A 22,550-nucleotide genomic window follows, 5' to 3' on the forward strand; every position below is an offset into this window, starting at 1 on the left:
CACCCACCTATGTTCTAACTTATCAGGCAAGCAGTTTCCTTATTAATTAACCAATGACCTTCCTCCATCACTTCTGTGTTTCATTGCCTCCACTGAGAAGTCAGGTGTAATTCTGATAGGTCTATCTTTATTTGTTACTTGGTCTTCTTCCTTTGCAGCTCTTATTATTCTTTCCTTACTCTGTATGTTTAGTGTTTTGATTATTATGTGGTGAGAGGACTTTTTTGGATCTAGTCTGTTTGGTGTTCTGTAAGCTTCTTGTATCTTCATAGGCATATCTTTCTTTAGGTAGGGAAGGTTTTCTTCTATGATTTTGTTAAATAAATTTTCTGTGCCTTTGAGTTGAACTTCTTTCTTCTCTTCTATACCTATTATTCTAAGATTTGGCCTTTTCATGGAGTCTCATATTTCATGGATATTTTGGGTTAAGCTGTTGTTAGATTTAATGTTTTCTTTAACTGATGAGTCTGTTTCCTCTATGTTCTCTTCAGCCCTTGAGATTCTCTCTTCCATTTCTTGTATTCTGCTGTTCATGTTGCATTTGTGGTTCCTGATCTTTTTCTCATTATTTCTATTTCTATAATTCCTTCGGCTTGTTTTCTTTATTTTTTTCCTTTTTTAATATTTTTTAAAGATTTATTTATTTATCATGTATTCAGTATTCTGTCTGTCTTCTTGCTGGCCAGAAGAGGGCACCAGATCTCATTACAGATGGCTGTGAGTCACCATATGGTTGCTGGGAATTGAACTCAGGACCTCTGAAAGAGCAGTCAGTGCTCTTAACACCTGAGCCATCTCTCCAGCCGTCTTTATATTTTTCTGTCTCAGTTTTCAATTCCTGAATAGTTTCTTTTATATGTTTAAGTTTCTTTTTCTTGGTTTTCTTTAAGTGATTTGCTGATATCTTTCAGTTTTTTGTTTGTCTCTGCCTCAATTTCTATAAGGGACTTTCTCGTTTCATCTTTAAGAATTTAAACCTTCTCTTGAAGTTATATTTCAGGTCATTGTTTCTGGTTCATCCATATTTGGTTGTTCAGGTCTTATTTTTGTAGTGTCTTTAGGTTTTACTGGTATTATGTTACTCTTTGTGGTGTAGCGTGTGATCTTACCTTTTCTACTCATCTTTTCCTCTAATAGGTGTGGTTGGGGCTGTCTGAGATTCTGTTCAATAGTCTTCTAGGTGCCAGTGAATCCAAAGCTCAGATGGTTGTTCCTCGTGGTACAGTCAGTGCCGCAGTTCTAGTTACCCCATTGGTTATTCCTGTTCCTGGAGGTAGCTCAGTGCTCCTGTGCTTGGCTCTGCTCCTTTGGAGTTTGCTGTCTCAGGCCTCTTTTGACCTATGTTGCTGGCTTTGATATGTTTCTGTAAATCCTGGTCTGGATCCCCTCCTGCAGAAGTCCCTGGCTTGGAGTTGGACCTGTTGTGGTAGAGATGGCTGACTGCTGGGTCAGTCCTGGTCCTCCAGTGTCCCAGGACTGTGCTTGCTGCTGGCTCTGCTCCTGGTGGAGCTTGTTTCCTCCGGCTTTCTCTGTCCAAGGAGTCTCCACTCTGTTCCACTCTGGAATTTGTTGCCCAAGGTAGAGTTCCTTGCCTCAGGGCAACTTTGGCCTAGGTTACTGGCTTTGACCTGTAAATCCTGGTCTGGATTCCCTCCTGCAGAAGTCCACTGGTTGTAGCTTGACCTGGAAAAGTTTCTGGTTCTGGTCTACTGCCTGGGAGGTTCCAGGCTCGGGTGCTCTAGAACCCGCAGAGGACCTGCTTACTTCCTCAGAGGTCCCAGACTCAGGCTCCGACCCGCAGGGGTTCCATGTTCCTGCCTATTCCCTTTGATGTCCCAGACCAGTGCCCGAACTCACAGACGTCCTGGCTCAGGCCTACTCTCCCTGAGGTCCCAGACTCTCGCCTGGCCCCTGCCAAGATCTCTGGTTCCTGCCTATTCCCTGGGAGGACCCAGGTTCACTCATGCCCAGGCTGACAGAGGTCCTGTCTCTGGCCTAGTTCCTAGGAAATCCTAGACTCTTACCCAGACACGCTCCCCCCACCCCCTTTTAGTTTGGCTCTACAGGTCTACTCCCTTGAAGGTCCCGGATTCACATCCGGACCCTCAGCAGTCTCTGGTTCTGGCTCACTCGCTCAGCGATTACTCCCTTGTACCTGTTCTGGTGGAGATGGTTGGCTCTGGATTAGGTCGCTGGGTCAGTCCTGATCTGCCCGTGTTCCGACTGCGTTTGCTCCTGGCTTCTGCTCCTGGAACTTCTTGTCCTTTTCTTTTCCTCACCCCATGATCAGCCCTTGGCCTGTGGACTGGGAAAACTGCAGGTAGTCTTTGTTTAGGACCCCTCCCCTCGGGTGCTCACGGCGGTCGGCACCCTTAGGACTCCCTCCCCTCGGGTGCTCACGGCGGTCGGCACCCTTAGGACTCCCTCCCCTCGGGTGCTCACGGCGGTCGGCACCCTTAGGACTCCCTCCCCTCGGGTGCTCACGGTGGTCGGCACCCTTAGGACTCCCTCCCCTCGGGTGCTCACGGCGGTCGGCACCCTTAGGACTCCCTCCCCTCGGGTGCTCACGGCGGTCGGCACCCTTAGGACTCCCTCCACACAGATGCTCACGGCGGTCGGCACCCTTGACCCATTACTGGGGCAGCTCCATGAGAAAAGCTGAATTGGGGCAGGAGGGATTTGGACTTGCAGGTCAGCTCTCTGTGGTCAGCTCAGCATGGTGCTGCATGTCTGCAGGCCTTGAAGAGGTAGTCGGCTCCTGCATTCAAGGCCTGGAGCAGCAGGCTGCCCATACCAGAACCAGAACAGGGATGCTCTGTCAGTCTTCTCATGCTTTGTGATTTCCAACATCCTGAGCCCCAGGCTTCTGCATCCCAGATACAGGGCACAGTCAGCCAAGTGCTCAGCGCATAAGCGTGAGGACAGAGTTCTTCTGTCAGAACCCACATACAGTCCCAATCAGGATGGCTTGCGCTGGAATGCCAGAACTTGGGATGTGGAGGCAGGAGGATCCCCAGGGCCTGTGGGCATCAGCCTGGTCCATGCCAGTGAGAGACTCTGCCTCAGAAAAGAACAAGGCAGGGAACAAGACATGATGGCTCACACATCTGTGAGCGCAAGGCCAGCCTGATCTGTGTGGTAAGAGTCTGTTCCTGGCACCCACATCCCGCTTGCAGCCCATGGGATCTGTCTTCTGTCTAGTCTGCACATGTGACAGACACTCACATAGAAGTTTACAGGTGAATTAAAATAGTTCATGCCTGTGATGTGACTTCAGCAGGCCCACCTCCTCTACACCCCAGTGGGGAGCCGTGGGGAGCCCCTGGAAGGCTTTGATCCTACTCCCAAACTTCTGCTTCCCAGTCAAGTGTGGAGTGAACATTCTTACTAATGCTTTTCTTTTTTATTGTTTGTTGTTGTTTTACCATCACACTCAGCCTTAGCCTTTTCCCCACCACCACCACCACCCCGTGCCCCACAAGACAGGGTTTCTCTGTGTAGCCCTGGCTGTCCTAGAACTCACTCTGTAGACCAGGCTGTCCTCGAACTCACAGAGATCCGCCTGCCTCTGCCTCCCAAGTGCTGGAATTAAAGGCGTGCACCACCACCACCCGGTGATTTTTGCTAGTTTTTAGAAAATGTTTACTGGTGTATTTTATATATATGAGTATTTGCTGGCGTGTTTATCTACAGCACATGTCAGCAGTGCCCGGTGCCCAGAGCAACAGTGCTCTCTAGATTCCCTTTCCTGGGACACCATACACAAATCACAGCGAACCAATGTCCTCCTTGTCAAAATTGTCAGTCTCCCACTCCAGAAGGGGAACCTGTGCAGAGAGAATAGCATCCAGACTGCCCTGGAAGGGAGCAGGGTATTCCCAGGGCAGGCCTACTTCCAGCTTTCTCAGCCTCAGGGTTGTGGGTGTACTTCAGGTGCTTGGAGCATCCTCACTGCCCTCCATGCCAGTTAACCCCAAATGCCATCTCACAGAGCCATCACGAACACCCTCCCCAGTGTCCTGCCCTATTGCTCCCCTAGGGCACAGACTATGCAGGGGAGGAGCTTGCTTCCTTTCCAGTTTCCTTCTATAGCTGTGGCAAACACTTTGACCAAAAGCCATTTTGGGGGTGTGATGGTTTGCCCCTCCCAAAGGGAGTGACACTTTTAGGAGGTGTGGCCTTGTTGGAGGAAGTGTGTCACCGTGTAGGCGGGTCTTTGAGGTCTCATATATGCTCTAGTCATGCCCAGTGAGTCAGGTGACTTCCTGTTGCCCACGGGTCAAGATGTAAGACCAGCACCACGTCTGCCTACATGCCACCATGCTTCCTGCTATAACAATGGACTAAACCTCTGAACCGTAAGCAAGCAATTAAATGTTTTCCTTTAGAAGAGTTTCTGTGGTCATGGTGTCTCTTCACAGCAATAGAAACCCTAACTGAGACAGAGAGGAAAAGGGTTTATCTGGCTACACTCCCGGGTCACAGTTCGTCACCAAGGAAAGTCATGTTTGGAACTCAGGGAAAAAGTGTATTTCAATGAGCTGCCGGCTCGTTCTTGCTCAGCTTTCTTAGATGCCTAGAACCACCTACCTAGGGAATGACACCGCCCATGGTGGCTGGATCTCCCTGCCTCCATTACCCTAATCGGCACACTTCCGCACATTCAAACCAGAGGCCAAATACTCCCTCCCCAGGGTGCGTGGAGGCTGATCTCCTCAGTGACATTCACTGACTCTCAGGGCCAGAGAGGTGGCTCAGCTGACAGTTAGTGTGGATTCCCAGCCTTGAAGAGGACCTGAATTCAGTTCTCAGTATCCATACTGGGTGATTCACATGCACCCATAACTCCAGTTTCAGAGGTTCCGGATCCTCTGGCCTCTGTGGGTACCTGCACTTATATGCACATACCCCATACACATACACACACACACACGCACATATATACATGCATACATATATGTATTTAATTCTTAATAATTTTAATCATTAATTTTTTAAAATCTTAATAAGAACTACTCTCCATTACTTCCCCCTTAGTCAGACACTGGGGAAGTTCTTTGAGGATCATGGGAGGGCTGAGGCTGGGCAATGTCCTTGACCTCTCAAAGACCCTGCCTTAATACCACTTGAGGGTGCTAGTTGAACTGAGCAGGACCGTCCCAGTGGATTTGGGCCACAGTGACTTGGTTGCGTCTCTTATCTCAGGGTACATTTCACTACCTGGAGCACCCCCTGAACAACAGTGAAGGGATACCTTTTAAGTACAATGAATATCTTGACGTCATCATCAAGCCAGGCCAGACGGGTTTTCTGATCCTCTATGGTCAGTTAAGTCTGATGGTGTCCCCCAGTGCAGGTGAGCCACACCCCACCTAGACCTCCACCAGCGGGGATGGATTTAGACTGGAGACCCCAGATGTTTGTATGTGCACACGGAGGCCAGAGGTGCTCATCAAGTGCTCAATTATTTCCTTCATTTTCAAAGAATATAATTTCACCCAACCTGGGAATGGTCAGCAAGTCCCAAGGATCCCCCTGTTTCTGCCTCCTAGCTGCTAGGAATTACAAGCTGGGCTAGAATTTTAGAGAGCTGCTGTGAAGGTCTGAAGGCAGGTGGGGCTCCACCCTGACCACGCCCCCAGCCCCTCACTGGGGGATTCTAGGCGGGGCTCCACCCTGACCATGTCCCCCAGCCCCTTCACTGAGGATTCTAGGCGGGGCTACACCCTGACCACGCCCCCAACCCCTCAGGGGGTAAGGGGGAGGGAGGGGATTCTAGGTGGGACTCCACCCCTCACTATGCCCCCAGCCTCTTAAATTAATTTGGTATAGAATCTCACTAAGTTGACTAGGTTAGCCTTGAGGTCATTCTGTAACCCAGGCAGGCCTAGAAGTCTGGAACCTCCTGGGTGCTCCTCCACTCCTAGGTTTTAGTTTCCTTGACATCAGGGATCCATATGCATACACACACACACAAACACACACACGCACATATACACACATACACGCACGCACATGCACCTATACACGCGCGCACACACACACGCACTCACATACACATACATACACGCACACACACATACATGCACGCACGCACATACAAACACACACACATATACACACATACACGCACGCACATGCACCTATACACATGCACGCATACAAATACACGCATGCGCGCGTGCACATACACCACACCTTGCTGATTGGTCATCAGACTTGAGGCAGTTTTATTCTTGGTAGATTTGCCCAGTGGCGTCCCCTTCATGAACACAGAGCATTTGCTCTCTGTTGGGTCCAGTTGTCACTTTTCAGAGCTCCATTACCAAAGAGACAGATGGGTCGCCTTTCCCAGAGCCCACATGTTCCCTGGGGTTTGAAAAATCAGGTGTCTACTGAGTTTCTCTCCTTGGGTTTTTGAATAGCAAACCAAAGGCAAATCATAAAAACTCAGTGAAGGCAAAGGAGACACGGTGTGGGGGCCATGCAGGGAGGCACAGAGGCATGGTGCGTTTGCACGGGACACATGTCATAATTGTCTACCTGTCCCCTCCTAGGTCAGATCATGCAGGCTGTAGAGCTGTGGAAAGGGAAGAGACTTCTCCTCTCCGATATCTCCTCCTCCGGGGGCTTCACCGTCCACAGCGTTGCCTCGAGTATGTGGCCAAATTGTTGCTGGCAGTTTGCTTTCATCAAGCCTCTTGCCTCACTTCAGCCCCCACCCCCCACCCAGGATCCCACTCCTCAGCTTGGCTGTGATTGGCCTGCGACCCCCTGACGCTGGGTGGGGTTGCAGTGAGGGATAACTGATCTTTGATTTTTGCTGTTTGTTGCTTGTTTCTTCCGTCTGCTTACTTCTTGCAGCTGTGAGTGTGAAGATGTTTGCATGCGCACCCGGGTGAGTGTGTGGAGGTCAGAAGACCTATGCAAGTTGAGTCTAGCCTTCCGTTATGTGGGTCCCGGGAATTGAACTTAGGTCTTCAGTCTTGGGAGCGAGTATCTGTACCTGCTGACCCCTTGCTGGCCCCTTTGCTTTGCTCCTTTCCCAGAACCCGACCTCATCTTTGCTTCTGCTTTCTCTTTCCCAGATATTTTTGAGTTGGCTGTGTTCACACACAGCAGTCATCTGTACTATGGAAGTCAGAGTTACCTGCAAACCTCCGTAATCCAAGTATGTCTGGGTCCTCAGCCACAGCTGTGATGTGAGCCTTCCTTCTTAGGCCCCAGTCCCTCGTCGAAGCCTGAGCATCCCACTAGGGAATTGTTTTGTTTTGAGACCAGGCCTTGTGGAGCTAAGGCTGGACAGGAACTCCATTTATAGCCGAGGATAACAGTGTAGTTCCGATCCCCAAGAGTGCTCCAGTGGTAGGCAGGCACCACCATGCCCAGTTTTGGGGAATTCTGCACATGGAATCCAGGGATGTATGCATGCTAGGTGAACACTTCTACCCACTGTGACCTACCCTACACAGTTACAAACAAATTATTCAGCACCAGGTCTCAGGTTCAAACCCCCAGAGCCACAAAACAGAACAAAGAAAAGCAGTGAAAATATACATATGAAGCCACTGGCTTGTTGCTCCTGAGAAAGAGGATACTCGCTATGGCTGAGGTTCCATCCCAAGCAGCATTATATTCGCACACAAGCAGCAACCAGAGCCTGGGCGGGGGCGGGGGGCTGGGAGATCACAATGGCCCCCACCACCAAGCCTGATGACCTAAGTGTGAAGCCTGGGACCCACGTGGTGGATGGAGAGAGCTGCCTCCTGACCAGTTGTCCTCTGCCCTGCACCATGTGAGCTTGCATACAATAAGTAAATAGAGTAACATTTTGTTTTTTAAAGTAGTAGGCTGGGCATGTTATGCTGAGTCTACTCTTCATCCCCAGTTCTCGGGAAGGTTGAGACAGGAGGATTGCTGTGTTTGTGAGGCCTTCTGGGGCTACTAAGACCCCGTGGAAAGAAACAAAACAAAAAGAAAAGCAGTAAGACGAGGGTTGGGTCTCAGACCTGGCTTTGCCCACAGCTGCCGAATCCGCCTTCCTGGGATTCACTAATGGGCATCTCCTTCACGGACACTGGCATGCTGGAGTTCCTCACGCCAGTGCAGGACCCAAAGGGCCCAGCCTTTGACTTCAAGAAGTGCACCGTGAACGTGCAGGCCGTTCTCATGAACCCCAAGTTGGATATTGAGCCGTGTAATGTAGGTGACTCCGTGATCTAAGTCAATTCCCAGTGACTTTTGTGGTTATTTATTTCCGGGGTGGGTAGCTGGTGGCACTGTGGATGCCACCTAGAACCTCATACAATGGAGGAGAGTCATGGTCCAGTAAGCCACTCCCTGAGCCCATCTCTGTCTTTAGAGTAGGGGAAATGGAGAGAGAAAACTTGAGCGAGGGGTGGTGGTAGAGCTTCGTCATTCTAGTTCCTTGGGAGGTTGCAGTAAAAGGATTTCAAGTTCCACTCAGCCTGTGCAACTCAGCAAGACCTTGTGTTAAAAGAAAAAGTGAATATGAGGCTGGGGCGTGGTCAGGGTGGCACCCAGCCTAGAATTCCCCAGGTGGGCTGAGGGTGTGGTCAGGGTGGAGCCCCGCCTAGAATACCCAGTGAGGGGCTGGGGGGCGTGGTCAGAGTGGAGCCCCGCCCAGAATCCCCCAGTTAGGGGCTGGGGGCCTGGTCAGTTTGGAGCAGCTGCTTAGCAAATATCAGAGTACAGGTTTAGTTCTCCCATATTGCAAGATACATGGAAAAGAAAAAGAGGAGGAGGAAGAAGAGGAAGAAGAGATGAAGACGACAACATTCCGGAAGGACTTGGTTCCTGTAAAAGTGTGGTGGAGATGCTTGTCTACATCAGGTTCTCTGGGGACACAGGGTCCAGCCATGGCTCTCAGCATGAGGATAAGATTCTGTGCCTAATATGCCACATAGCCCACTTGTCCTTTGCTTCTGGAGACGGGTCTGGGAACAGTATTTCCTTATGTCCCATCCTCTTCTCCAGGTGGAGGTTCTGGAAAGCACCATGGTAAAAAAAATGTTCACGATAGACATGAACACCAAGCTGGATCTGTCCGCCCTCATGATACCCCGGCGGGGAAAGACCCCCATACCACTGGTGAGTATAGGCCAGCCTGCACACTCCAGCCTGGACCACAGGCTCCATCCTCCACAATGCTGCCAGGCCACAACCCCAGAAGTCCTTGTTTGTTGAAACTTCCTCTCTTCTCTCTTTGCCCCCTCCACATTCCTATTTCTCTTACTTCTTTTCTCCATCTTCCTTCCTTACCTCCTGATGGAGGTGGGTCTTGTATTAATCTGTTGCTTTCACTGGTTAATAAAGAAACTGCCTAGGCCTATTTGATAGGCCAACCCTTAGGTGGGTGGAGTAAACAGAACAGAATGCTGGGAGAAAGAAGCCGAGTCAGTGAGTCACCATGATTCTCCCACTCCAGACAGACGCAGGTTAAGATCTTTCCTGGTAAGCCAGCTCGTGGTGCTACACAGAATATTAAAAATGAGTTAGATCAATATGTAAGAGCTAGCCAATAAGAGGCTGGAGCTAATGGGCTAGGCAGGGTTCAAAAGAATACAGTTTCCGTGTAATTATTTTGGGGCATAAGCTAGCCATGCGGGCGGCTGGGTGCCGAGGACGCAGCCCCGCCACTCCTCCTATTACAACAACCTCCCTTATCCATCTCATCCCCCATCTCCACCTTCTCCTCCACTTCCTCCATCCCCTCCTCCATCTCCTCCACTTCCTCCATCCCCTCCTCCATCTCCTCCTCCATCTCCTCCTCCATCTCCTCCACTTCCTCCATCCCCTCCTCCATCTCCTCCATCTCCTCCTCCATCCCCTCCTCCATCTCCTCCTCCATCCCCTCCTCCATCTCCTCCACTTCCTCCATCCCCTCCTCCATCTCCTACTCCATCTCCTCCATCCCCTCCTCCGTCTCCTCCTCCGTCTTCTCCTCCATCTCCTCCTCCATCTCCTCCTCCATCTCCTCCATCCCCTCCTCCATCTCCTCCTCCGTCTTCTCCTCCATCCCCTCCTCCATCTCCTCCTCCGTCTTCTCCTCCATCTCTCTCTTTGTTTCTTCCTTCTGCCACTCCGGGTTCTTCCAACAGCCCCCACTCTCCCTGTTGTTCGTGACATCCTGCTATGTCTTGCAGCTCAGTGGTCTCAGTCTCTGAGGCCGCAGCTGATAGGCAGATATTCCTGGTGAGTGTGCTACAACCCAGGAGCTTGTGTGCATACGCAGCTTGTCTGGTCTGAGGGTGGATAGGGTTCCCCTGGGTATCTGTCACAAAGGGACAGCTGTCTGTGTGTTATGTCTTAGGTGATGGTCAGCAACCCTCACTCCCTGGGCTTCGAGGCACAAACCAGCGAATTTGGCAACACGCTCGACGGCAACATTAAATACAAATTGGTGTGTGTCTGTGGCCATGGCGGGGGGGGGCCTTGACCAAATCCCAATAACACCCCGGGCACTGCTCTTTTGTTTGTTTGTTTGTTTTGTTTAGTGTTAGCGAGACACGGTGTCCCTCTGTAGGCCAGGGAAGCCATAGAATATGTTAATATGTTATCCCGCGATGGCTTCCTAAGGGCTGGATGCGGGGGGGGGGGGGGGCGGGGGGGGAGTACCACTAACACCTGACCCTCCATGCCAGCATTTCCTTTGTGCCCTGACTCCTCTGCCCTGACAGACAGCCACCACACACATACACACAACACACACACACACACCCTGTCACACAGGAGAGGCTGGGGTGCACCAGGTACAGGGAGGGTGAGAGCTGAGTTATCTGGGTTCCGGTCAGGACCAGGTAGGGGGCCAGTTGTCCCCCCTGCACCTGTCTGCCTCAGAGTCATGGCAGGACTTGCCTGTGGTCCCTAGGATCAGTCTACACAATGTCACCTGAGCAGGCAGGACTCAGCCAAACCCACACTTCAGGCAATCCTTGTGACGTGAGATGTCAGTGAGGGGGCGGACAAAGTCGCAACTCATAGGGGAGACCAAGGATTGGGCCTTGAGCGTGTGGAGAAGGTTTCCCTATGACACAGAAATAAGACATAGCGGGGCTGGTCAGCTGATGGGCCCACCAGTCACCCTTCTCTTACTAGCCCCATCCCATTTGGGGGTGACATCTGTGCAGACCCCTGCTGCAAATGGCTGTCTCTCTGTGTGTCTGTCTGTTGCTGTCTCTGCCGCTGCTGCAGGAAATTGAACTCCGACAGCAGCACCACTGGGAAAACGCGGACCCTAACTTCACCTCCAGGTACTGACGTCTCAGGGCTTGAGGGTCGGCCCTGCTCCTACCAACAGGGTTTTCCGGAGCCACAGTGGGAGAAGTAGGGCTGAGTTCCAGCACTACCTCTGGAACACTGTGGTCACATTAGTCTAAGTTCTCCATGGGCACAGGGCCTAGAGCTGGTGGAGCAGTCACCCAGGAAGCCTGCAACTCTGGGTCCCAGGCCCAGCACCTCAGGTCCTATGTGCCACGGCATGTGGCCGTGGTCTCAGCCCTGGAGAAGCGGGAGCAGGAAGGTCAAGAGTTTGAGGTTAGCCTGCGCAGATGAGTATGTGTGTGTCTGTGTGTGTCTGCATGGTATCATAGTCTGCTCTCGGATACTGTGGGAGACACCATGACCAAAAGGAACTTGGAGAGGAAAGGGTTTATTTGGCTTACGCGGGCTGACCACAGTTGTCCTCGAGGGAAGCCAAGGAAGAATCTGAAGACGGATTGACGCAGAAGCCGTAGAGGAGTGTAGCTTCCGGGCTGCTCCTGGGGACTCAGCCTGCTTTTGGTTTTGTTTGTTTGTTTGGGTTTTTGTTTTTCTGAGATGGTTTTCTGGCTACCGTGGAACTCATGCTGTAGACCAGGATGGCTTCGAACTCAACAGAGATCCCCCTGCCTCTGCCATCAGAGTGCCGGGATTAAAGGTGCCCACCACAGTCCAACACTCAGCCTGCTTTTTTTTTTTTTCACGTTACCATAGCATTTAATTTGGAGTGGGCCTGTAAGTACAATTGTGGGGTTTTTTTTTTTTTTAGTGCAGTTACTTATAATATTTATTTTTATTTTATTTTATTTTATTGATAGTTATTGAGCTCTACATTTTTCTCTACTCCCCTCCCTGTCTCTCCCCTACCCCTTTCAATCCTCCCTCAAAGTCCCCATGCTCCTAATTTACTCAGGAGATCTTGTCTTTTCCTACTTTCTACTTCCCATGTAGATTAGATCTATGTAAGTCTCTCTTAGTGTACTCATTTTTGTCTAGGTTCTCTGGGATTGTGGTTTGTAGGCTGGCTTTCTTTGCTTTATGTTTAAAAACCACCTATGAGTGAGTACATGTGATAATTGTCTTTCTGTGTCTGGGTTACCTCACTCAAAATAATGTTTTCTAATTCCTTCCATTTTCCTGCAAAATTCAAGCTGTCATTATTTTTTCCTGCTGTGTAGTACTCCATTGTGTAAATGTACCACATTGTTCTTATCTATTCTTTTATTGAGGGGCATTTAGGTTGTTTCCAGGTTCTGGCTATGACAGACTAAGCTGCTATGAACATAGTTGAGAACATGTCCTTGTGGCATGATTGAGCATCCTTTGGATATATACCCAAAAGTGGTATTACTGGGTCTTGAGGAAGGTTGTTTCCTAATTTTCTGAGAAATCGCCACACTGACATCCAAAGGGGCTGTACCAGCTTGCATTCCCACCAGCAATGCAGAAGTGTTCCCTTTTCCCCACAACCTCTCCAGCATTGGTTGTCATCAGTGTTTTTGATCTTGGCCATTCTTACAGGTGTAAGATGGAATCTCAGAGTTGTTTTGATTTGCATTTCTCTGATGACTAAGGATGTTGAACATTTCCTTAAGTGTCTTTCAGACATTTTAGATTCCTCTGTTGAGAGTTCTCTGTTTAGGTCTGTACTCCATTTTTCTTTTTTATTGGGTTATGTGATCTTTTGGTGTCCAATTTCTTGAGTTCTTTGTATATTATGGAGATTACACCTCTGTCTGTTGTGGGGTCAGTGAAGATCTTTTCCCATCCTGTAAGCTGTCGTTTTGTCTTGTTGACCGTATGCTTTGCTTTACAGTTTCAGGAGGTCCCATTTATTAATTGTTTCTCTCAGTGTCTGTGCTGCTGGGGTTCTATTTAGGAAGTGGTTCCCTGTGCCAATGCATTCAAGTGTACTTCCCACTTTCTCTTCTATAAGGCTCAGTGTGATCCATTTGGACTTGAGTTTTGTGCATGGTGATAGATATGGGTCTATTTTCATTCTTCTACATGTTGATATCCAGTTATGCCAGCACCACATGTTAAATGTGCTTTCTTTTTTCCATTTGATGTTTTTTGATTCTTTATCAAAGATCAGGTGTTTGAAGATGTATGGATTGATATCCGGGTCTTCTATTTGGTTCCATTGGTCCTCCTGTCTGTTCTTATACCAATACCAGGCTGTATTCAGTACTGTAGCTCTGTAGTAGAGTTTGAAATCAGGGATTGTGATGTCTCCAATAAAAATAAAGTTCTTTTATTGCCCAGGATTGTTTTGGCTATCCTGGGTTTTTTGCTTTTCCAAAGGAAGTTGAGTACCATTCTTTGGAGGTCTTTGAAGAATTTTTCTGGGATTTTGATGGGCATTGCATTGAATCTGTAGATTGCTTTTGGTAAGATTGCCATTTTTACTATGTTAATTCTGCCTACCCAAGAGCATGGGAGGTCTTTCCACTTTCTGGCGCCTTCTTCAATTACTTTCTTCAAAGATTTAAAGTTCTTGTCATAGAAGTCTTCCACTTGTTTGGTTAGAGTTACTCTGAGATATTTTATGCTATTTGTGGCTATTGTGAAGGGTGTTGATTCTCTGATTTCTTTCCCAGCCCTTTTATCATCTGTGTACAGAAGGGCTACTGATTTGGGGGGGGGGGTTAATCTTGTATCCTGCTGCATTGCTGAAAGTGTTTATGAGTTGTAGAAGTTCCTTGGTAGAATTTTGGGATCACTTATGTAAACAATCATATCATATCACAGTGAGAGTTTGACTTCTTTTTTGATTTGTATCATCTTGATCTCCCTTTGGTGTCTTATTGCTCTAGCTAGGACCTCAAGAACTATATTGAATAGATATGGAGAGAGTGGACAACCTTGTCTTGTTCCTGATTTCAGTGGGATCGCTGTGAGTTTCTCTCCATTTAGCTTGATGTTGGCTGTTGGCTTGCTGTATATTGCCTTAATTATGTTTAGGTATGTTCCTTGTATCCCTGCACTCTCCAAGACCTTCATCATGAAGGAATGTTGTATTTTGTCAAATGCTTTTTTCAGCATCTAATGAGATGATCATGTGGTTTTTATTTTTTAGGTCATTTCTATGGTGGATTACGTTGACAGATTTTCGTATGTTGAACCATCCCTGCATCTGTGGGATGAAGCCGACTTGGTCATGGTGGATGATGGTTTTGATGTTTTCTTGGATTCGATTTGCTAGTATTTTATTTAGTACTTTTGCATCAATGTTCATGAGTGAGATTGGTCTGTAATTCTCTTTCTTAGTATTGTCTTTCTGTGGTTTGGGTATCACGGTAATTGTAGCCTCATAAAAAGAGTTTGTCAGCCTGATTTCTTATATAGTTGGTTGGGAGCCCAGCCTATGAGCTGTATCTCCAGCCCAGGCTGCTTTCTCATACAACCAGGACCACCAACTCAGGGTGGCACCACTATCTGCTGAAGCTTCCCACATCAGTCACTAATCAAGTAAATGCCACACTGGCCAATCTGATGTGGCAAAATCTCAGCTGAAGTTCCCTCTTCCTGTGTCAAGTTAACAGCCAAAAGTATTCACGGCAGATACCGGCAGGTGGACGGCAGAGGATGGCGAAGGACCCGGGTGTGCGAATGGATGGTCAGCAGGGTGAGTGCGCCAGCATCACCATAATGCAGACCTTCCATCCCTAGTGTCCCTATTGCTTTGCAGCATCAAGCATCACAGCTTCTCCTCCCTGACCGTGGACATAGCTGACAAGACACTGGCGTGTGTGGACCTGAAGCCCCTGGTATGTGCCGAGTCTCAGAGCTGGTTCCACCACCCTGGATGGACTCTGGTTCAGAAATGACACTGATGTCCTGATTGCTGGGGTCACTGTTGCCATCTCGGGGAATCCCTCACAACCCTCTGGGGGAAGTGCTGTTTCTCACTGGGCATCTCTAGAATTTTCTCTGGCCAATTTGAGGAACTAGAGCTTCTAGATCAGTGGTTTTCATTCTCCCAGACGCTGAGACCCTTTAACACAGCTCCTCATGTTGTGGTGACTCAACCATACAATTATTTTCATTTCTATTTCATAACAGTAATTTTGCTACTGTTATGAATCATAATATAAATACCTGTGTTTTTTCCAGTGGTCTCAGGTGACCCTGTGAAAGAATTGTTTTACCCCATGGGGTTGCGACCCACAGATTAAGACCCACTGTTCTAGGTGCTTCCAGAGACTTGAAAATGAAATGCCTGCATGCTAGAACTTATGCATCCTTCATCCACAGCTGCGTCATTCGCAGTGGGCGACCGTGGGAACCGACAGACGGATGGGGAGAGCGTGACCCATTCATTCGGTTGATATTATTCAGCCAGGAAAAGGAACACAGTTCTTACCATAATCCCAGTGTGGGGCACTGTGTGCTTTTGAGGGCGGGGATGAAGAGCTTGGTGTTTGCTGTGGGTGGAGCCTCGACTTGACACCGAGAGCCACTGTGTGGGAATCAGGCTTGGGAGTGTGTCCCAGACAGTGTTCCTGGGCAGCAGTGCTGACGGTGGCTCTTCGCGGCTTGTTTGACCACCTCTCTGCCTCTGTCCCTTGCAGACCACACTCATTTCAATTGGCTGTGACCAGACCAAGAGGATTATTGTGCAGAAGTGAGTGTCACAGCCCCGGGGACAGGGTAGGCAGGCAGGGCCGGCAGCGTCGCTATAGTGAGGCGACATTATTCTATGTACTTTTGTATGTCTTTAGTAGTTCCATAATAGGGGACTCGGGGCCTGGAGAAAGCCATTAGAACAACAGCTGCTCTTGCAGAGGACCGGGCTTTGGTTCCCGGCAACCACGTGGTGGCTCACAACAGGTCCAGGGGACCTGACACACTCATATGATTTATGTGGGCTCTGCACACACATGGTGCACAGACAGACATGCAGGCAAAATACTCGCACACACAAATAAGCAGACATTTAAACACTGAAATATTGACTGTTTTTACTCTGTGTGTCTGAGAGTGAGTGGGTGTGTAAGCAGGCGTGAGTGTGTGTGTGAGGAGAGTTGGTGTGGGTGTGAATGGGAGGTGAGTATCGGTGTGTGTGAGTGAGTGTGAGGGTGCAAGTTCTCTCAGAGTCCAGAAGCCTCAGATCCCCTGGGGCTGGCAGTAGACACAGCTGGGAGCCCCTCCCCCACGCGAGCCATCTCTGCAGCCACAGGTTTTAATTTCTAAGGAAGGATTTGGAACCCTCCTTAAGGTGACTGCAGGCCCCCACCCTCCACCTCCACAGCTGGGGCCAGTGCCCCACTGTCCCCCTCCAGTTCTTGTGTCGGTTCCCCCCCCCCCGTGCCCGCCCCTCCCCTTCACCCACTTCTCTCCATTACAGCAAAATCTCCGCTTGCTCCATGGGAATCCTCGACCCGGTGGAGCTGCAGAACAACTACACTTACATCATTGAGAAGTAAGTGGGGTGTTGCCCACCTCTCGTTCCTCCACACCCTGGAGACAGAGACCCCCAGGAATGAGGAAGAGTGATTTAAAACTGGTGTCTAGCCCACGGCAACCGCGTGGTCGCAGGAGCTAGCGGGATGCAGCCGTCTGTAGGGAGCCGGCACATTGTGCCAGGCACTGAAACCCATCAGGAAGCCTCTCCTCTGTTTAATGTGATACTTTGAGTCAGAGCCAGGCCTTAGCACTGATGGTACGTTGTCTCACTAGCTATGTGTTGCTATGATAAGACATTGTGACCAAAAGCAACCCAAGGAGGAGAAGATGCAGAGGCCATGGAGGAACGCTGTTTACTGGCTTGCTCCCCATAGCTTGCTTGGTTTATTTCCATTTATCTATGTATTTATTTTTGGTTTTTCGAAACAGGGTTTCTCTGCATTGCTTTGGAGCCTGTCCTGGAACTCACTTTGTAGACCAGGCTGGCCTTGAACTCAGAGATCCGCCTACCTCTGCCTCTCAAGTGCTGGGAGTCGGTGGGTGTGCACCACCACCACCCAGCTCCTGCTTTATTTTCTTAAGCCCAGCTGCCCAGGAGCGGCGCGTGCCTGGGGTGGGCTGTCACTCGGGAGTGTTTCTCTGATGCAGTCCCATACAGACAGCGGAGGTTTGTGACTGAGGCTCTAGAGGACATAGTCTAGGTACTAACCTGAGCCCCACCCCCGTCTCTCACTGGGATTCCAGGTGGGACTTCTCCTGACCCACCAGAAGGGCAGATATAGACCAGTAGTCCCCACACACCATTGCTGACATGGGGCTTACACGTCTGTGGATTTTAGTAACCACTGGTCATCCAGAGCCAACTGAGGCTGAGGGAGGTGGAGGCAGAAGGGACTTGGGAGAGAGAAACACTGTCCAGATGATGCTTCTTTCATTCAGTGTGGCATGTGACAGGAAGAGGACAATTTGTGGGTGTTACTCTCTTCCTTTCAGCGTGTAGGTCCCATGAGCTAGGTGGCCCCACTCTGTCCCCTCACCGCTTCAGTCTGGGCCTCTGTGTAGCTGTCGGCTATTGGCTGGGGCCCCTCTCAGGAGACTCTTGAGCTTGGCTTAAAATGCAACACACGGGCACACACATGGGCACACACACAGGCACACACACACACACAGGCACACACACGGGCACACACATGGGCACACAGAGACAGATACACACAGATAGACACATTCTCACACATACACCGTGTATGGAAACACATAAATGTAAACCTGAGGAAAAGACCTTTGTATGTCAGCCCTGGCATGGGAGGACCCAGCAAAGACTGCAGCTGCTAGGACCTGAGTTCAGATCCGGGACCTGTGATGTAAAAACAAAAGGCGGGGCGGTGGCACTAGGCAGGCAGAGGCAGGCGGATCTCTGTGAGTTCGAGGCCAGCCTGGTCTACAGAGTGAGTTCCAGGACAGGCTCCAAAGCTACAGAGAAACCCTGGTTTAAAACAAACAAACAAGCAAAGAACAAAACAGTGGTGGGGCAGCGGTGTGGGCTTCAGTCACCTCGATCCTTGTTTCTCCAAAGGGAAGCGTACAAACCAGTGAGCCATGAGGCAGAGGCCCAGGCTGACCTGCTCGTGTACTACCAGTACAAGGAGCTGGGCTGCCCTCGCCTGGTCTACTATGACAAGCCGTGGAAGCCCGTGGTGGAACTGTAAGGCCCCAGGCTGAGCCAGCACGTCCCCCCCCCCCCGCCTCCGCCCCCTCCCCCCCCACCCCCGCCCGCCCCACTCAACCCCAGCCTACTGAGCCCAAAGCTAAGGAAGCTTGGCCCAGGTCTCAGTGTGAGAAAGGCCTCTATTGCCACAGCTTTGGCTTGACTTGGCAGGTGTACACAGCAGGCCTTCTGACTCCTCCTTTTATGGCTCATATCATGCCAGCCTCTAACCCACGATGTAGCTGAGGCTGGCTTTGGGCTCTGTGTATTCCTCCTGCAACCCTCCAAGTGCTGGCATCTCTTGTGCCATCACACCCGATTACATCATCTCCTGACCCCATCTGTGCGGTCTATGTTCTCCCAACTCTGTCCTTGCCCAGAGCAAGGTCTGTGTTTCTATGAGTGGTTGTGGGGTTTTGAAGGATGAGCAGGAGTTTGTCAGCATATATGATAACAGAGGCACAGCTAGATAGAAACTAGCAACACTCAGAGACATGTGCAGCCACGCACACCTATGATCCTCACATTCAGGAAGCTGAGGCAGAAGGATTGTGAGTTTAAGGCTAGTCTGGGCTACACAGCAAGACTGTCTTAAAGAGATTATCTTGAGTTGGGTGGTGACGGCACATCTTTAATCCCAGCACTCAGAAGATTGTACGTGGGCGGACTTTTGAGCAGTGTGTGACTGACTGCTCAAGCTTCTTTGTGGAACGGGAGCTTCTGCAGTCCCTGGAAGCAGTCACCCCCGAAATCTCTGGAGGCTCTGAGGACCAATGTCACCACAGGCTCTTTTTGGAAAATGACTGTGCTTGTGCCGCTTAGATGGCTTCCAGACAATGTCCCCTGTAGCACAGGCTGGCCACAAACGTCCCCCCATGCTTCACCTCCCCAAGTGTGGTGACCTCAGGTGTGGATGTCCAGGCTTCTCCACAGCAACCGCGATGCTATGCACCTGCTCCTACACTGGGCCGCTCAGGGAGCAGTGTCGTTCCTGAGGCCCGGGCTCTCCTTCCCCTCAGAGTCTAGCCCTGCCTGTCAAGGTTGGTTCCATGTCTGTGTGTCCAGATGGTTTTGATCCTCAACTACCAAGGCAAAGTCAAGCCTAAAAAGAGAAGCTTGGCTCAATATTCAGATGACACAGCCCTTGGATGTCAGGGTGCTTCCGACCTTAGGTGCAGACCTAAGATTTGGGGAGGTATCCACAGACAACATCCAAAACCTCTCAGGGATGGATAGGGTGCAAGAGTTCTGTTTGCTGGGGCCAAGTAGTAGAGTGCTCGCTTGGCTTCACGAAGCCCCAGATCCCGTTCCCAGCACCCCATGAACCTGTCACCCCAGCAGTGCAGAGGTGGAGACAGGGATCAGGAGTTCAAGGCCAGCCTGGGCTACAGAAACAATAAACAAAACCCAAACACACAACATCACAAGCTTATCCCTTTTTAGGAAGGACCCTCATTTCTAGTGGCTGGACCCCCTCCCTCTACTTCTCCCCCATTCTTTTCCCATACCTTCACCCCATGAACCTGTCACCCCAGCAGTGCAGAGGTGGAGACAGGGATCAGGAGTCAAGGCCAGCCTGGGCTACAGAAACAATAAACTAAACCCAAACACACAACATCACAAGCTTATCCCTTTTTAGGAAGGACCCTCATTCCTAGTGGCTGGATCCCCTCCCTCTACTTCTCCCCCATTCTTTTCCCACACCTTCCGTCGGGGCGTGGAACCCCGCTGCCTCACCTTGTGTCTCAGGTGGAAGGACGAGGATCTAGAAGAAATCATGAACGCTGAGTACGTGATCAGTGAGGTCAACGGGATAATGACCTATTCCTACTCCCTGACGGCCGCCACTGCCAACTGCCGGTCACAGCCTCAGAACTGGAGCGCCATTCGGGCACAGTCAGACAAGCACACAGATCATCCATCCCTCTGGAACAGAGAGGTAGGCAGGATCCCGCCCACGCTGTGTTGGTGTCTGCTGGCCATCCCATCACTGCAGAACTGGAGGCTGACGAACCCACTACAAAGCAAGTTGGAGGGCAGTCTAGGCAGTATCTTGCCAGGAGTCCCAGGAAGGGTGAAGTAGGAGGTTGGGAGGGTTAGGAGGACCGAGGGCCAGCGTCATCTGGAATGGCATCCTCCATCCTTCTCTCCTTGCCCCAGAACTATGTCAGCTGTCACGACGACAAGGGTGACAAGCCCCTGCTGTGGCCAGAGGTCGAGTATCAGATCTTAGGTGGCCGGACAGACAATAAGGTTATTTTTGGTCAAAGAAATGGAATCTACATCTTTCTTCTCACTGTGGTGGATCCATACTACAGGTGAGCGGAGGGGACAGTGTGGCTGGAGGGGGTGTCAAGGAGAGGTGACACACAGGTTTGGCGTCAGAGCGATCTGGCAGATTCTGGGGATGGTAGTGTGTGCCTGTCACCCCAGCAATGGGGAGATGGACAGACACAGGAGGATCAAGAGTTCAAGGCCATCTTTGGCTACAGAACTAGTTTGAGGCCAGCCTGGGCTACAGGAGATCAGGGTCAAACTCAGGCAGCAGCAACTGTGGGCTGTGGCCGCATAAGGGGGGCGGTTCATCAGCCTGGCTTCCTGGACACTTGCCGGGCTGCGGCCTTTCACTCCAGACTCCTCCCTCACCTTGCTGAGGCTGTTGGTCCTCCACGCCCCTGACCTCACCGCTCTCTCACATCTGGCAGCAGCCGAAGTTCAGCTGGCCTGTCATCATGTTTTTTCTTTCAAATGGTGATGTAATTGTCCTTAGTCCCCTTTCCTCCAAACAGAAAAACATATCTTAGTACCCATGCACAAGAGAAAGCTGGCCTTGTGAACAGGAGTGGGGACCCAGGACAGTCTATGCCCACTGTTCCCTGCAGCTACTGCAGCCTAAACACCATATTCAGCGTGTACGTGTACGGGGCCTTACCCATGGCGATGTTCCCGCCGGTGCTCAGCATCATGCTGCTGGTGGTTACAACGCTACTGAGCATATGGCTAGCCTACGCCATCCCCAAGGAGCTGAGCACTGACAGGGGCCAGCGCTTCAAGAACTTCTGGTCCTGGCTGTTCCATGGCTGCTTTAAGATCTGCAACTGTTTCTGGCTGTGGGACAGACTGAGGCAGTGCCTGCGCTCCAGGAAGGTGAAGGACCAGCCAGGGGGACTCCCAAACCAGGCAAGATAGACAGACGTTGAGAGACAGCCAAACACACAGGGGCTGCAGGGAGAGACCTCTGATCTCCACGTATGTACGTATTGTCTCCTGTCCCAATAAACTGTTAACAATAGTGACAAGACAGTATCCCTGGCAACCCGGTGCTCCACCACACCCCCAGCCGTCTTTATATATCAAAAACAAACATGTTTGTTCCCACACTAGCAAGTTTTTCCCATCCTCCAATGTTAACCTCCAGCACAAATATGTCAAATATGGTTTTTCCCCAATTTTTACGTCAAAACTTTTTTTTTTTTTTTTTGGAATTTTTCGAGACAGGGTTTCTCCGTAGCTTTTTGGTTCCTGTTCTGGAACTAGCTCTTGTAGACCAGGCTGGCCTCGAACTCACAGAGATCCACCTGCCTCTGCCTCCCGAGTGCTTGGGATTAAAGGCGTGTGCCACCACTGTCCGGCCTCGTCAAAACATCTTTAAACGAAAGACAACACTTAGCATTTTTTTTCTACCTTGGCCAAATTGGGCCAGGTACATTCTGTCTTTACAAAACTAAAAGGTGATTGACATAAGCACACCTTTTCAAGAACAACCATCTCGGGCTGGAGAGATGGCTCAGAGGTTAAGAGCACTGACTGCTCTTCCAGAGGACCTGAGTTCAATTCCCCGCAACCACAGGGTGGCTCACAGCCATCTGTAATGAGATCTGCAGGCATACATGCAGATAGAACACTGTGTACAAAATAAAATCGTGAGATTACAGAGTGTCTCTGCAGGTGCCTGGGATGGGATCAGGTAAGAAATAAATCAGGGTGGGGCGGTGGTGGCGCATGCCTTTAATCCCAGCACTCGGGAGGGAGAGGTAGGCGGATCTCTGTGAGTTCGAGGCCAGAACTAGTTCCAGGACAGGCTCCAAAGCTAAAGAGAAACTCTGTCTCAAAAAAAAAAAAAAAAAAAGAAAGACAGGGATCCTCCTACCTC

At 50.2% G+C, this 22,550-nt stretch overlaps 1 protein-coding gene across 1 annotated transcript in view; it reads left to right on the plus strand.

The window, feature by feature from the left end:
- Nucleotides 1-21,586, plus strand: part of Catsperd (cation channel sperm associated auxiliary subunit delta) — a 53,225-nt gene extending 31,639 nt beyond the window's left edge. Inside the window, exons 8-21 of the mRNA XM_057771696.1 lie at nucleotides 5,206-5,356; nucleotides 6,558-6,656; nucleotides 7,089-7,171; nucleotides 8,026-8,202; nucleotides 8,998-9,111; nucleotides 10,334-10,423; nucleotides 11,215-11,273; nucleotides 14,972-15,050; nucleotides 15,855-15,907; nucleotides 16,631-16,705; nucleotides 18,266-18,394; nucleotides 20,147-20,336; nucleotides 20,558-20,715; nucleotides 21,280-21,586. Coding sequence (XP_057627679.1) covers nucleotides 5,206-5,356; nucleotides 6,558-6,656; nucleotides 7,089-7,171; nucleotides 8,026-8,202; nucleotides 8,998-9,111; nucleotides 10,334-10,423; nucleotides 11,215-11,273; nucleotides 14,972-15,050; nucleotides 15,855-15,907; nucleotides 16,631-16,705; nucleotides 18,266-18,394; nucleotides 20,147-20,336; nucleotides 20,558-20,715; nucleotides 21,280-21,586 — 1,764 coding nt within the window. The remainder of the gene's footprint in view (nucleotides 1-5,205; nucleotides 5,357-6,557; nucleotides 6,657-7,088; nucleotides 7,172-8,025; nucleotides 8,203-8,997; nucleotides 9,112-10,333; nucleotides 10,424-11,214; nucleotides 11,274-14,971; nucleotides 15,051-15,854; nucleotides 15,908-16,630; nucleotides 16,706-18,265; nucleotides 18,395-20,146; nucleotides 20,337-20,557; nucleotides 20,716-21,279) is intronic.
- The last annotated feature ends 964 nt before the right edge of the window (nucleotides 21,587-22,550 follow it).

Source organism: Chionomys nivalis, chromosome 6, assembly GCF_950005125.1.
Source record: "Chionomys nivalis chromosome 6, mChiNiv1.1, whole genome shotgun sequence".
NCBI classification, from domain to species: domain Eukaryota; kingdom Metazoa; phylum Chordata; class Mammalia; order Rodentia; family Cricetidae; genus Chionomys; species Chionomys nivalis.